The sequence below is a fragment of the Thermoascus crustaceus genome (genome assembly GCF_041956765.1).
Source record: "Thermoascus crustaceus strain CBS 181.67 unplaced genomic scaffold VTN00scaffold_6, whole genome shotgun sequence".
NCBI lineage: Eukaryota > Fungi > Ascomycota > Eurotiomycetes > Eurotiales > Thermoascaceae > Thermoascus > Thermoascus crustaceus.
This window is the reverse complement of record NW_027192532.1, coordinates 1,288,334-1,302,564: the sequence shown is the minus strand read 5'-3', so window position 1 is coordinate 1,302,564 and position 14,231 is coordinate 1,288,334. Positions and strand designations below refer to the sequence as shown.

At 49.7% G+C, this 14,231-nt stretch overlaps 4 protein-coding genes across 4 annotated transcripts; 2 read left to right on the top strand and 2 right to left on the bottom strand.

Annotated features, from left to right (window-relative positions):
- Positions 1 to 568: 568 nt before the first annotated feature.
- Positions 569 to 2,938, top strand: VTN00DRAFT_8780 (uncharacterized protein; the record flags this gene model as incomplete). The annotated part of the gene is made up of 4 exons (XM_069435667.1): positions 569 to 590; positions 643 to 696; positions 765 to 1,792; positions 1,841 to 2,938. 4 exons carry the CDS (start codon positions 569 to 571, stop codon positions 2,936 to 2,938), a joined length of 2,202 nt encoding a protein of 733 aa, XP_069285590.1.
- A 291-nt stretch (positions 2,939 to 3,229) lies between these two features.
- On the bottom strand, positions 3,230 to 4,114 carry VTN00DRAFT_8779 (uncharacterized protein; the record flags this gene model as incomplete). The annotated part of the gene is made up of 2 exons (XM_069435665.1): positions 3,230 to 3,855; positions 3,904 to 4,114. The coding sequence occupies 2 exons, from the start codon at positions 4,112 to 4,114 to the stop codon at positions 3,230 to 3,232; spliced, it is 837 nt and encodes a 278-aa protein (XP_069285589.1).
- A 247-nt stretch (positions 4,115 to 4,361) lies between these two features.
- Positions 4,362 to 10,859, top strand: VTN00DRAFT_8778 (uncharacterized protein; the record flags this gene model as incomplete). Its single annotated transcript, XM_069435664.1, has 6 exons — positions 4,362 to 6,833; positions 6,883 to 7,239; positions 7,320 to 8,594; positions 8,650 to 8,881; positions 8,934 to 9,232; positions 9,285 to 10,859. The coding sequence occupies 6 exons, from the start codon at positions 4,362 to 4,364 to the stop codon at positions 10,857 to 10,859; spliced, it is 6,210 nt and encodes a 2,069-aa protein (XP_069285588.1).
- A 1,227-nt stretch (positions 10,860 to 12,086) lies between these two features.
- On the bottom strand, positions 12,087 to 13,480 carry VTN00DRAFT_8777 (uncharacterized protein; the record flags this gene model as incomplete). The annotated part of the gene is made up of 2 exons (XM_069435663.1): positions 12,087 to 12,259; positions 12,349 to 13,480. 2 exons carry the CDS (start codon positions 13,478 to 13,480, stop codon positions 12,087 to 12,089), a joined length of 1,305 nt encoding a protein of 434 aa, XP_069285587.1.
- Positions 13,481 to 14,231: the final 751 nt, after the last annotated feature.

The following is a 14,231-nucleotide window of genomic DNA, read 5'->3' as shown; positions in this document are numbered from 1 at the left end:
CTTTGTGATGTGTTGAAGACTGAACTTTATACGTGATCATGGCCCGTAAATTAACTGGTCCATTTAATCCCTTTTGACGGTGAATAGAGAGATAGATTTACTTCTCAAACCAGTATCAATGGCAAGAAAGATTCTAATGATGAAACCCATTATGTTTCTTGCTCCAGAAGTTTCGTAGATGGTCTAGGTTATACTGTAAGCTTGTTCTGTTGAACCCTCAGGAGGTTAACAAAACGGCGCTCCTATTGGCCCACCGGCTTGCGCACCCAACACCACCCGCGACGCGTCTGACCTTCCAGTCTGATGGATGCTTTCCGGGGGAATTCGAATTCTCTGCGAACTTAATTTAAGATATCCCTTTTATCATTTTATTCTACCATTGGATAAAAATCATTTTTAAAGACACTCCTTGCATTCTTCAGCAACTAGTGTTCCTGTTTGAATTGTTCGGTTAATTCGAAGAACCGTCACGATACCTATCCTGACTCCAGCGCTTATACGCCGAAATGTACTGAAAAGAAATTACTCGTTTCAAACGGACCAACGAAGCGCAATTGCATCACGAACCATGTCTTCCGATGCTGATAGAAGTTTGTTGCTGCCCAATTTCCGTCACAGCGCGAAATGCTAACGGTTCCATAGGAGGTGAAGATAGGTCAAGAAGCCTGCAAGATGCGGTTGAGCATTTGGAAGCTGGTATTTACACTATCTTGATTTTCTTTCTTCCTTTATTCTATAATTCATTTTCTCATTTATTTATACAGTTGCACATGTGCCTCCGAAGCAAAGGCATACCAATGTGTCGGATCTCGCCAAGGCCGTTGCTTCGGACGCGTACGAGAGCGGCATTCAACCAGCGACTCTGGACCGTCTGATCGACATCATCACGAAGCCTAATCATCTGGATCAGACTACGATCACGACGCTTGTGAAGAATCTCTACCCAGTAGAGAAAGTGTCGTCTAGCATTGTGACGAAAGTCGTGGGCTGTCTCGGCCCGAGCAAGGGCAAGCCGTCACCAGCAACCCAAGCGCTGCTGCTGCGATGGTTGATTCTGAACTATGAATTTTTGGAAGATGCGTCCCACCTGTCAAAGTTGTATGCAGTCTTCTTCAACCACCTGGATATGATAAGTCTGCGCAGACCGCTATGTCATCTGCTCTCTATGATTACGAGACGGAAGCACGTCAAGCCTTTCCGGATCCAGGCGCTGATGGAGCTTCTGCGCAATGGCGGCGAAGAGGAGAAAGAGCTCCTGGGTCTGTTGAGGGTCTTCAAGAACTACTACCCTGATATCATCGTCGGCGATGTTGGAGCATCGGGGAGAACGAAGTTCTTCTTCAAGCATCCAGATCCCGAATGGTCTAGTCATCTAAAGGTGATACAGGATATGAACTTGGAAAGGTCTGTAGCGTCGGGAGCCTCGACCTTCCAGGTCGTCCGCCGAGGTGGCGTGAAAAGAAGCAAAGTTGAGTCTGTCATTCCCGACGTTCAGACCTCACGAGTGCAAAGTCATCACACATCCTTGGAGGAGCTACGCAGTGCGAACGATTTTGTGGAAAGGCTCGAGAAGATCGAGCTGCCAGATCAGATCATTTCTGCGTTTGGTGATCCCTTGGCGCAGAAATATTTGCTTCTCGTGGAGCCAGAAGCCGCGACTCGTCGATTAGAGGACTGGCTCGAAAGCTTTTTCAATGATGAATTCGAGCGCGTGGGTGAAGATGATGATGATAGACCGGCAGCGCTGAGTTACGTGCTCAGTGTTACTGTGGAATACGTTCGGTATACAAAGGTATGATTCCATTTTCGTCTTCAGGAATAGATCACTTACAAACTGTAGAGAATTCCTGATGTAGTGTCTTCGTTTATCAAAACGTATCTTCGTTCATGGGACGGAAAAGATAATCGCAAACAAATTCTCGATCTCCTTGAGTACTTGTCAATTGATTCGTGGGACACCTTGCGAGCAGAATTCCTCGAGCCTCTGGAAGATGCGGTATTAGATCACACCGTCTCCTCAAAGACTGCCCTCCTTGACTTCTACTCTCGTCTCATTCGTCGATGGGGTGTGATTTCAAGGGCACGACCCTCTATCCCAACCTCAGGAGAACCTACACCCTTGAACCGATTAATCACGCATGCCGAACTCCTATCATTATCAACTCTCGAACATCCCTCTGCCGTGACTGATGACGATACCGAGCAGTACGGACCATCCACTCTGTCCGTTCTTCAGTTATATAGCACTCTGGCTGGCGTCTTCTCTCACGCCCCCACAAACGGAAACATTCGTCTCACCGTTCCCCTAGCTCCCACTGTCTATATCCTAGTCTTTACACCTGCCATTGCCCACATCTCTCTTCTCAGCTCCACCCTTGGCAGCTACAAATCAGCATTTGAGGCATCATTAACCTCGCAGACTCTCCAATCCCCGAAACCTACAGAATCACTCTACCCGCCTAAGCTTGTGGGCCAATTTAACGGCTATGTCATGGATGTCTGCAACTTACTATGGCGCAACCGCGGCCTCAATATAGACGATCCTAACGCGCTAGGCTGCTTAATACCAGCTTCCACGGTCCGGGTGCTAACAGAATACGTACATGAGTTGAATGAGGCGATGAAAGGGCTGAGGCGTGAGGACAGTTACCACTACAACCTCCCTGCGATGTTTTCTCTCAGCCATCATGTCGCGTTGGGGAATATCTCTGCGGCTTGCTTCGCCGAGATTGAAAGGGAGAAGAATGTCGAGGAAGGTCAGGCACGGATGAGAAAGCCTGTGACGCAGAAAGCTCTGAGTGCCTTGGAGAAGGAGGGTGGAGTGAAGGTCAGTTGGCAGGATTACCGGCTAAAGATGCTGGACTGGTTGGATGAGGCGGGCACTCAGGGGATTGGAAAGTTAATGAGAACTACGATGAAGGCGCTGCGGAAGGATTGATCATGTAAATATATATGATGCGCCATAATTTGTATGATGTGTGTTATATTGCGAGTCTCTTAAGATCCTGTAAAGTTATCAGAGAGGTTGATTGTTCAGTACTGTTTGAGATTGCCATTCCAGTCGTCACATCGTCTGTATGCTTTTATCCGTCTCTATAATTCTATAATACAAGGTCATGTCATTTTCAAAGACGTTGATGGGGGGTATTTCGATACCATGCGCCCACGTGGGTATATGTTGAAGAAAGCTCTCGAAGAAAGCGTTGAAATTCAACGGAGAAGCTCTCTCTCAAAACTTCTCAGTGGTATTCAAATAAATATCCTGAACACTGGAGTCCTCGCGTATCGCGCTGAGAGCCTCTTCGAGTTCTTTAATATCCTCCTCTTTTTCCAACTTGACCATAGTGTCCTTGTTCGGATCCCATATAATATCCGAGCTCTCGATCTTGAGTTCCGTTTCCTTTGTAAAGGTCTCACCGACTGCCTTGGTCTCCGTTGGCTCAGTGTACAACACAAGTCGACCCTCCTCGTCAGTGTCGACGTCGGCCGCACCAGCCTCGATGGCCTTTTCCAGGTAGTCGTCCAGATTAACACCCTCCTTTTTCTCAAAGACTATCTTTCCTTTCTTCTCGAATAGGTACGTTGTGGGTGTCACGGTTCCACCGTAGTCCTTGATGATGTAGCGGAGGTCTTGCAGAACGCGCGCCTTCTGATCCGTTTGGCATTCTATAACAGCGGCGACGGAGCCAGGGAGCATGGCCTCGATAGTCACAGACTCGAGGGCTTCTCCAGAGACGCCTAGTCCCTGCCCGCGCGCTATGGACGCTTCAATTGACGCTTTGGGCATCATGATCTGCTTTGCCTTCGAGATCGCAAGGTTTAGGCGGGGGTTGAACTTCGGATCAGGACCCCACACTGGAGAGGATTAGCTAGTAAATAGAGCTGTGGTTTCCAGAGTCTTACTTTTGGACGCATTGATCAATTCTTTGGTTACGAGCTGGCGCTCCTTGCTCTTTGCCTTATCGTTCTTGGCCTTGTCATGCTTGATCTGTGACCATCTGTTGTGGCCGGAAAACAGCACTGGAGAAGTGCTGACGCCACGGCAGGTGTCGCAGACCCATTGTGAGGGTGTCTTGGTTCTTGGTAACAGTCGCTTCCCCAATATCGTCGCCATGGCTTGTATCAACTTTCCTTGCAGCCCGTATCCCGAACGTTCAGAGACTCGAATAAGCGCGGAGCTTCATAGTTGAGCCATCGGGCCGAGGATTATCCGTGCCCCCGGACGGAGATGAGGACAGCAGCGTGACGAGGAACAACAGCGCCAACTAGCTGTGACGAACCGCAGTTACGACAGACAAAGCGACAGTTACTCGGAGGATATCTCTTTCGGGTAGCGTCCATATTCCCTAAATTCGCATTCAATGTCGACTCCCGAGACCGCTGCTGCAACGACCGCAGGCTCAGAGAACAATGCGGCGGCGGCGCCCCATGCCGAACTCGATGTTCCCAAGTTGCATGCGCTCCCCTCAGAACAGCAGGACCTGTACCTCCTCACGTTTACGTCCGATCTAGTCCAGTATATTTCTGGGCTCGATAAGGCGCAGCTTTCTGCGCAACAGGTTTTCTTGAAGAAAGAGCTGTTCAAGATCCTCAACCTCTCGTCGCCGACTATAACTCGAGTCCTCCGCAACAATCTCGGCCGATGCTTTGGCGTGATACTTGGCAAAGGCGATCGTGGTGTGTTGTTCGACACCATAACTGAGCTGCTGGGGATTATCAATGCCGGGAAAAATGACGTAGAGGTCAAGACTAAATTCGCGGCGGCACATTGCCTGGGAGAGGTCTTTGCGGCCGCTGGAGAGAGCGCGATCGCCCAGTCGAGTACTGCTGTCTCCAGCTTGCTCAAGTTACTGAAGTCTTCAGCTTCCAGTAACCACACTGGTCTTCGAGGCTCCATCTTCGCGGCTTTGCGCAAGATCGTCGTCGGCATTGGACTTCCTATTGATGAACAGACGGCACGAGATATCTGGAAACAGGCTCGAAATGCCGCGACCAGCGACAAGTCGACGCTTGTTCAGATAAATGCATGCCGCTGCCTGGAGCAGTTGGTTCAAACAACGTCATATTTTGACAACCTAAACGACTTCGACAACCTCAAGGCTGTAGTTTGGAAAGTCATCGACAGCCCTACCGCTTCTGTCAGGCACGCCGCTGCTTCGTGTCTGGCCAGGACCTTGGTGAAAGCGCACTCTACAGATACGCGAGTCGAACCTGTTCCGAGGCTCAAGAGTCTGCGAAGACAGTCTAAGAAACCAGCACCACGTACTACTGAGAACGAAGAGGAAGACGAACCGCAGACACCGAGCTCCCCGGCTCCTAAGAAATCGGAAGCCCGCCTTGCATTTACGCTTCCAGACCTTCTCAAACAGCTATCGGTGCAGTATCTAAAGAGCTCCACTGGGAAGCGCACGCGAGCTGGTATCGCCATTTGCTATAGACTTATCGTGCGGAATCTGGGCGACAAGGTTGTTGAGGAGCGCTATAGTCAAATCGCGACTCACTTACTTTTCGAGCTATTGAACCACCCGACAGTAACCTACAACCGGTTCCGCCTTCTAGTCACACGGAAATTCGTAAAAAGCATTCTTGAAGATACAGTGGGCCGCGAATGTCTCCGGGAGAACAGTCAATTAAATGCCGCTAAGTGGCTGATCAATGATGTTCTCAAGGACTATCCTCAGGTCCTACCCGACCGCCGCGAACCGAGCAAGTATACCTTGATTAGTGCCCTCAGTTCACTGTCTTCTTTGATATCGTCTCTTGGCTCAGCTGTTGCGGCTCTAGCTGATACCTGCCGCGAAGCTCTACTCCAAGTGCTTCCTCATCCGAGCTACACCGTCCAGATATACACCGCTCAGTGCTTGCGCAACTTCGTTCTTGCCTGCCCACATCAGCTCCTCTCCTGTGTGACCATATGCATGAACAGCCTGAACAGGGAAATGGGGCAATTGCTTACTCCTCGGCAATCGGCGCGACGTTGTCTTGGCTATGCAAATGGGCTTTCAGCGATGTTGAGCACTTCTCGTCTTCAACCGCTATATGGTTCGGTCGACGTTTTCGCACAGGTGTTGGCGCAAGCGACTGACCTTCTTAAGACAAGCAGCAGCTGTGAGCTGCGCGTTTCGAGTACGCAGATTCAAGTTGCCTGGATCTTGATCGGAGGATTGATGCCTCTCGGCCCAAGCTTCGTCAAGATTCATCTGTCCCAGCTGATGCTGCTCTGGAAGAACGCGCTTCCTAAACCGATTGGAAAAGAGAATATTGCTCAGCGTGGGACCCTGGAGATGAGCTTCCTTGCTCATGTCAGAGAATGCGCGCTTGGCTCTTTGCTTGTCTTCCTTGAGTACAACGGCAAGCTGGTGACTGCGGACGGCGCCAAACGTATCGCTGGTATGCTGCAAAATACGATCGCATTTCTGGATGAGCTTCCTCGGCAGAAGTCAGCGGAGGATATTTCCCAACGACTCTTTCCCTCTCTGCAGCTCCATGACTTTGCTACCATGGTTCGCCGCCGTGTCTTGCAGTGCTTCTCGAAACTGGTCAACCTCAACCATGCCACCCACACAGAGGTTGTCTCCCAGTCTACTTTGTTGAGCTTGGCAATCTCGTCTTTTGCCGACCCGGACGTTATCCATGCGAATCCTACAGAGAGTTCGATTGCTTCTTCCACTGGGAATTTCGAAACCTTGTGGGACATGGGCGACAACTACGGGTTTGGAGTTACAGGTCTTGCCCGGGAGTATGTTGGCGAGGCATTGGTGGGGAAGCGCAAGAAGGAGAGCTTACCAGCGTGGTCTGCTGTTGAGCCTGCAGACCAAGCAATTGACGATGCTGTGAGTAGGCCGCATTATTCTTCGCATATCCAGTATCTAACTTGTGCAGTTGAACTTCCCTATTTGTGAAGCAAGCGAACATGATTACGTTCTCTTGTACTGTGCAAGGGATGGAAATGCGATTACTGCTGACCCGCCCACAACCGAAGTTGTCAACGCCGCCATTCAACTGTTTTCCATCGCTCTTCCTTTGCAGGCCCCGAAAGTTCAGGAAAGTAGTGTGGAGCAAATTGCTACCCTTCTTTCCTCTCAAAGCCTGCAAAGGAACCCGGGCCGTAAAGCTGCCATGACGGTCAACATTGCTGTGGCACTTCTGCATGCTCTCAAAGTTGCTGTTGGAGAAACGAGCTCGCCGGCCGGCAACTTGAATTCATGCACAGAGAAGATTTTGCAAGAACTTCTACAGGTTAGTGATATTGCTCTGCATTCTTCTTATCAACAAATATACCATTCTCTATGCCTATATGCACTGCTGACAGCTTACAGAAATTCGTAGTCGACCCTGACCTTATCGTTCGCACTATCAGCTTCGAAGGACTGGGACGTCTCTGCAATAATTTCGGAAACACTTTCACCAATACCCAGATCAACTGGCTTGTGGACACCATTGTCGAGAACAGAGATCCTAATACTCGTGCTGGTTGTGCTGCCGCTCTGGGTTGTATCCATTCCCAGGTTGGCGGCATGGCGGCTGGATTCCATTTGAAAACTATAATTGGAGTCTTGATGTCCTTGTGCAACGATCCTCATCCTGTCGTTCATTTCTGGGCACTTGAAGGTCTGCAAAGAGTGATTGATTCTGCTGGGTTAACATTTTCGGCATACGTATCAAGCTCGCTTGGAATGCTGGCTCAACTCTATATTGCCGATACTCACAACGAAGAAGCAGCGTCGCTGGCGACGTCTAACATTGAAATTTCTTTCCCTACGCTAGTGGTCGTCAGCCGCTCCGTGGGCTCGCTCATCAATGTGATTGGGCCAGATTTGCAGGATATTTCGAAGGCTCGCAATCTCATTTTCACTCTGGTGAGGCAATTCCAGCTGGAAGAGAACCCTGCCCTGGTCACTCAAAGTTCTAGATGCCTGGATCATCTGTCGCTGTATGCCCCAAGTTATGTCGACTACGCGGGTTATGTTAAACGGCTCCAGCACGACCTTTCGGCAAGCAGCGCGCTGATGCGAGAGGCGGCCATCCGAGGATTGAACAACCTCATGAAGCGAGATGCCGAGTCAGTCATTCGGACCGCTTCGCTGAGTCTTGAAGAAGAAATATGGCTTGCTTTCGATGATGCACCGGATAATGAAGCTCTCAAGGGCATGATTCGAAACTGGTTGCAACAAACCGCCCTCGTGCATACCGAGATTTGGGTGCAGCGGTGCCAAAAGGTTTTAACAAAGACCCGCTTTAAGGTTGAAGACATCCCACCAACACCAGCACCAAAGTCTGCTGTGCCGGAACTACCAGATGATGAAGTTGCGGGTTTCGCATCTGCGGTTGCTGGTGCAGAGAAGACAGATAAAGAGGAAGCCATCGTTGGTCAAGAATTGTTGAAGTGGCAGACTCGCAATTTCGCGATGAGCTGTCTCAGCGAGCTTCTGTCAATGGTCAACGACGAGCTATTGCCAGACCAGACAATCCCTGCAGAGCTGGCTCTACAGCACCGAGTGGGTGACATTGTCAAGATGGCATTCTCGGCCTCTACGGCTAATGTGGTGGAGTTGCGAATCTGGGGTCTGAAGATCATAGATCAAGTATTGAAGGTTTGCTGATGTTTCAACTGGGATAACTTGAGCTCTTCACTGACGTCTTTGCAAGATGTTCGGTAAAACGCCGGACCCAGATTTTGCAGAGGTTTCTCTTCTCGAGCAATATCAGGCCCAGATTGGTTCAGCCCTTACTCCGGCATTTGCAGCGGACTCATCACCAGAGCTTGCATCTGAAGCAATCAATGTCTGCGCAACATTCGTCGGCACTGGCATAGTTACGAATGTTGAGAGGATGGGCAGAATCTTCAAACTTCTGGTTGTTGGGTTGGAGAACTTTGCCAGTAGGTGTCCACTCTCCGGCCGCTTTAGAGATTCGTTGCTCACTATGCTTAGAAAATCCCGATACTACTGAGATTGGTGACCTTAAAGGACTCAACTCCAATGCCAGGGTCATGATCAAGATGGCACTGTTCTCCGCCTGGGCTCGGTTGCAGATGGCCAGCACGGAGCAGCAGTATTTGACTGCTGCGGTTCAGCCTTATCTTGCCATGCTCACACCCTTGTGGCTCTCGTCCCTAAAGGAGTTTGCACGGTTGAGGTTTGAGCCTGATATCTCTGGTAGTCTGGGTACACCGCAGTCCGGCAATCTGGATGAGGTGTATGCCGCATTGAACCGAGAAACGTTGCTAAAGGTAAACGGTTTGATTATGCTATCTTATTTTCAGCCATGCTAATTCTATGCAGTTTTACCAAGATTCATGGTTATACCTCGTCGACGCCATTGCCAGCCTTGTTGAAAAGGACAGTGATTTTGTCTTTGACGCGCTTGACGGAAAGTTCGACCAACCAGAACCCGAGAAGGCCGAAAAACAGGAAAACAGCGTCGTCAATGGAGATGACCGCGGAAGGGGGCATGACATTAACTACCGTGACGAACCAGTTGCTTTCTTTTTCGTCCTATACGGTCTGGCATTTGAAGCTCTTGTTGACCAATCGATTTCTCCGTCCCAACGACTGGAGATCCTGCAGGCGCTCAAGAGGATTCTGCGACCAGTGGTCTCTGGAAATGCTGTGTATCAGGATGCCGTCTTTTCGGAGACCATGGACACTCTAGACCGTCTTGTTCTTACGGAGGGCATTAATATCCAGACCGTCATCGTTGAGATAGCGAGGAATTTGGCCTTGGATCATCTCGCTGCAAAGGATGACCAAGACCGCAGCGAGAATCTTTCTGACGATATTGAACAGCTCTTCGAGCTAACTAGAAACATCATTCTCGTTCTGGCCGGCCTGTTGCCCAACCTAAGCGGCACGCCACGTGCGCGTTTCAATTTGGCCTCCGATGATACTTTGTCTCTGACCCGCCTTGCCCTCTCCTCACTTGTCGATGTTTCTGCTGTATTCCCGGCGATTATTCGCCACGATTTGAATTCGTGCATATTGCACATATTCACCACCATTCTAGCCACTGGCATATGCCAGGCTGAAGTGGTGCCTCAAGCCTTGCCCATATTCCGGCGATTCATTCAAGGCATAACACAGTCCAAGAAGGGAGCCGGACCAGTCTCTCCCGAGAACTTCGAGGCCGTATCTCTCCAGCTACGTGGTTGTCTTACTCGCTTCCTAACAACGCTTACAATCGCTCAACGACGCGAGTCCGAGACGTCTCTCCCGTGCGCCAAGAACACCCTCCTGGCGATTACGATCCTCCTCACAACCAGCAGCTACGCCATCCCGCCTCAAGATCCTCTTATCCCACGCGTCCTCAACGAACTTCTCGATTGTCTTCAGGACGTCGGCCTCGCCAGCGTCGCCGCCGGTTGCCTGCGTTCTATCCTCATGACCCCAGCCCCAAGATCCCCTACAGACGAGATGATCGCGAGGTACCTGTTCCCACGACTCATCGCATTCGTGGCCGGAATAGGCAATGACGGTGAGGTCCCAAGCGACCCGGAGAACTCCAGAACAACAGTCGCACACACCCTCGTTGCCTGCGTCGGCAGCGCGACGATCCCTCGCAGTGGTCTTCCGCAGGCCCTTTCCATCGTCGTATCCGCGCTCCTCGCCCGCGTCAAACGCGAAGGACAACCCATCTACCAGGAAACAGCGACTCGACTCCTGGAACTGGCTAAGGTGGACCAAGCGCTGTTCCGGACCCTCGTGGCGAGCATGACACCGGAACAGAGGGCGCTGGTCGAGGAAGTCCTTCGAAGCACGAACATCGGCGGCGCGGACGCGCGTAAGGAAAGAAGTGGAGGTCCGCCGAACGGGGAGGAGCAGAAGAGTACGCCGAGTATCGCGTTGAGGATGGACTTTTAATGTCCAGCTTGGACAGGGACAGGGATGGATAATAATAATCATAATACCTTGCTTTTGTTTTATGTGTTTTTCGCTTTGTTTTTTAATTGATGTGGATATAATTTAGACGATGATTGACCGAGTGACTGATTTGGATGGATGGATGGAAAGGAGGCTATGTGTATGTATATAACAAACTGCCGATGATATATATACCTTCGAATTCAATTGGGATTGTGCTATACTTTCAAACCCAAGTCTTTTAGTGTGTTTATTTGACATGATAGGCTTTGCCATGTTGGATAGCAAATTCAAACTCCACTTAACACAGGATCTGCATCGGCCCGGGCTGTCAAGAAAAATCACTCAGGGCGCTACCGTCTCACCCCAACACACTGTTCTGGTGGCCTTGGTCAATCATCATCCAGTTCCATTTCCCTACTCCCAAAACAGCATTGAGAACTCTAGATAACCCCTAAAAAAGGTGATTCCTTAGTTATGTCTTACACACCTTACTTAGATAATCATACGTGGGAGAAGTTGCTAACTCATTAGACCAGATTAATAGGTCTAATAGTTAATCCTAGGCCAATACCTGTCTCTCTGTAGATTAAAACATAGCCAGATCTATCTCCTAAGAAAAGTTGAATCTGCCATCCTCACCCCCGACCACCACTGGATTTTGGTTAAAATAGGGCCATTGCAAGAGCGTATCTGGTCAATTTAACGAATGATATGGACTAGGGTCGGTTAAAGTAACTAACTATGGATTGAGCGACTTAAATCCTCAACAAATTATTTACCGTAGGTAATCAACTAGTTGCGGATTGATCAAGTTAGCTAGGTAGAAATCGAAATTGTCCAAGAAAAGTAAACAGTGTGTTTGTTTTCCGTTTTTCCATTTGGTAAGACTTAATAATAATGGCAATCTTACCGCCGTATTTTTAATGATCCGTCTATATATGCATGCTAGTGTGCTATGTAGGTAAGTTAGGTAGATAAACCTAGGGGTATCGGGGTAGGTAGGTAGGGTTGGGCAATATACAGTGTGTGTTTGAAACGCGTGTGAAGGTAAAAAAGTGAGTGGTGAAAAGACAATGATCGAAAAAAAGAAGATACAGCGAACGGTAGATATGTAGTGCACTTGAGTAGTAGTATAGTAAGGGCTCTAGTGCTCAGAAGAAATCAGAAACGGTGAGAGGGAAATGAACAAAAGAGTGAATGGATAATCAATGGCAGGATAGTTTCTCATCCTAAGGATTCAGTGATTAGTGCTCCAGAGATGGATGTATCGGTTTGGATTGCAATGTCCCTAGTTTCTGCTTCCGCGGCTGCCTTGGCAGCTGCCTCCGCTTTTTCTTTGGCGGCGGCATCATGGGCCATGCGATAAGAGTAGTATTTGAGGAAGAGGATTATCATAACTAAGAGGAAAAGTTATGAACGTTAGCACTGTCTAGTTTCACACTCGAAGGAAAGGAATAGAAGGGGGGTCGCAGGGAGAAGATCCTACCGGCACTCGTGGCGACAGCTGAGGCGGCCCTTCTCGTGAGAATCCATCTCAGGCCTTCGACCTCACTCTTTCCGTCACTATTCAGGTTGACTGTGATCTTATAGTTCAGCTCCTGGATGGCAGTGTCCAAGCTGCGCATGAGCTCTCTCGTGGTCATCTTGTGGTCGTTGAACATTCCCTTCAGGTCATCTTTCAACCCCGTCAATTCCTGGTTGAGACGCTGAGACAGTATGTCGACTTCGTGTTGCAACTGCGTTCGCGACGAGCGCTGTCTCTGGATCTCTGCGTTTCTGGCGGTCTGGAGGGATTGCTGGAGCTCCGAACAGGCTGCCTTGAACAGATACTGCTCGTTCTCGACGTCGGATTTAGAGGTCAGGCTCGCCCGCGCCAACTCAAGGTTGTCTGCCAGGATACTTCGGATGGCCTTCATTATTGTGACAGCCTGTTCATCGGTGAATCCGCCTTTCCCGAGATCCCTCACCAGAGTATATGTGTCGAAATGGTGGACGTACGGAGGCGGCGATAGATGCGGCGGTTTGTGACCATCGGCAGCTGAGACTCCAGAGGGGGTCAGAGATGAGGACGGAGAAGGCATCTGAAGGACTTCTTCCAGTGGGTTCTCATTCTGACTAGGACGAGGTTGAGTTTGTCGTTCCTCACTCGGACGCTCTGGCGGGGCTGTGTCTCCATCGTAGTGATGTGACGTCGAATCGGCCTCCGGTGGACGCTTCTCTGATTTATTCGTGGAGCTGGCATCAATCGCTGGCCTATTTTCTAAATCGGATGAGATTTCTTGCGCCTGCTTCTTGGGATCTTGCGCTTGCGACTGGCCCGGCGGGGTATCACTCCGCCTGGCTGGCGGCGAGCTCTCCTTTCCCGCCGCAGTTCCCGGGGCTGGCTGCTGACTGACAGGTCCATCCTTCGGACGCGACGGAGGAGGTAATCTAGGCTCAGCAGCAGGCCCGTATCGCCGGGTGTAAGTCTCTTGATCGCATCGGTGAGTGGTATGGAATCCTGCCTGGGGCGCAGCACCTTGGGAAGGCAACCGGAGGGAGCGGTACGTGGTCGGCTCGCAAGACCGGATCGACCGTATTAGATTCGGGTAGAGAAATGGGAGTCTTGGCGTTGCCATTATTATGAAGGAGAAGAATACAGTGACGGGAATATCAAAAGGAAATCATGGGAGCTGGAAGCGCGAAGTTGTTATGAAGTCAAGAAAGTTGGAGGTCGGGATCGGGATGCCCGTGACTTGTCCGCGGCGAAGCGTGCCTGGATCGTGACCGATCGGAAACGTGACGTTGGCCGCGCCGATCCCCCGCCGATCGAGATTCGAGAACAGCCCCTAGAAGAGACCTACCGAGCATAGAACACTGCGTTCCCCCATTATACCAGGATCTTCCTTGCTCTTTCATGTCTACTTCTGATTAATAATTCTCTACTCCTCCACGTATAGTTCTTTAAATCTATGTTCGCAGAATGAAGAACTATATATATGGCTTCAGATGTTCTCCTGGGCTCACATTACTCACTTATCTGGGAGGACTCTAGAATTCCAGGATGGCGGTCATACTTTGGAAATCCTTTCCAGTTGCAAAAATATTTGTTCTCAGAGTTCTGTGAACATCCTTCAGGAATGGCTTTGTTTCCATCTTTCTTTTCTTTTCATAGCAGTTTGATACCTGCCTTGAGAATGAATGTCCCTATGCGAAAGGGCAACTGTCATTTCTTTAAATACGATGAACAAGAATATAACAAGAGAGTCATCTCTATATCCATCTTCAAAATGTGCTTGTGCCGCCACCATCTAACTCTAATGGTTCTTTTCGTGATCAACATGCATATTCCTAACTATTTCTGATACTGGTAATTGCCGTTGATCTATG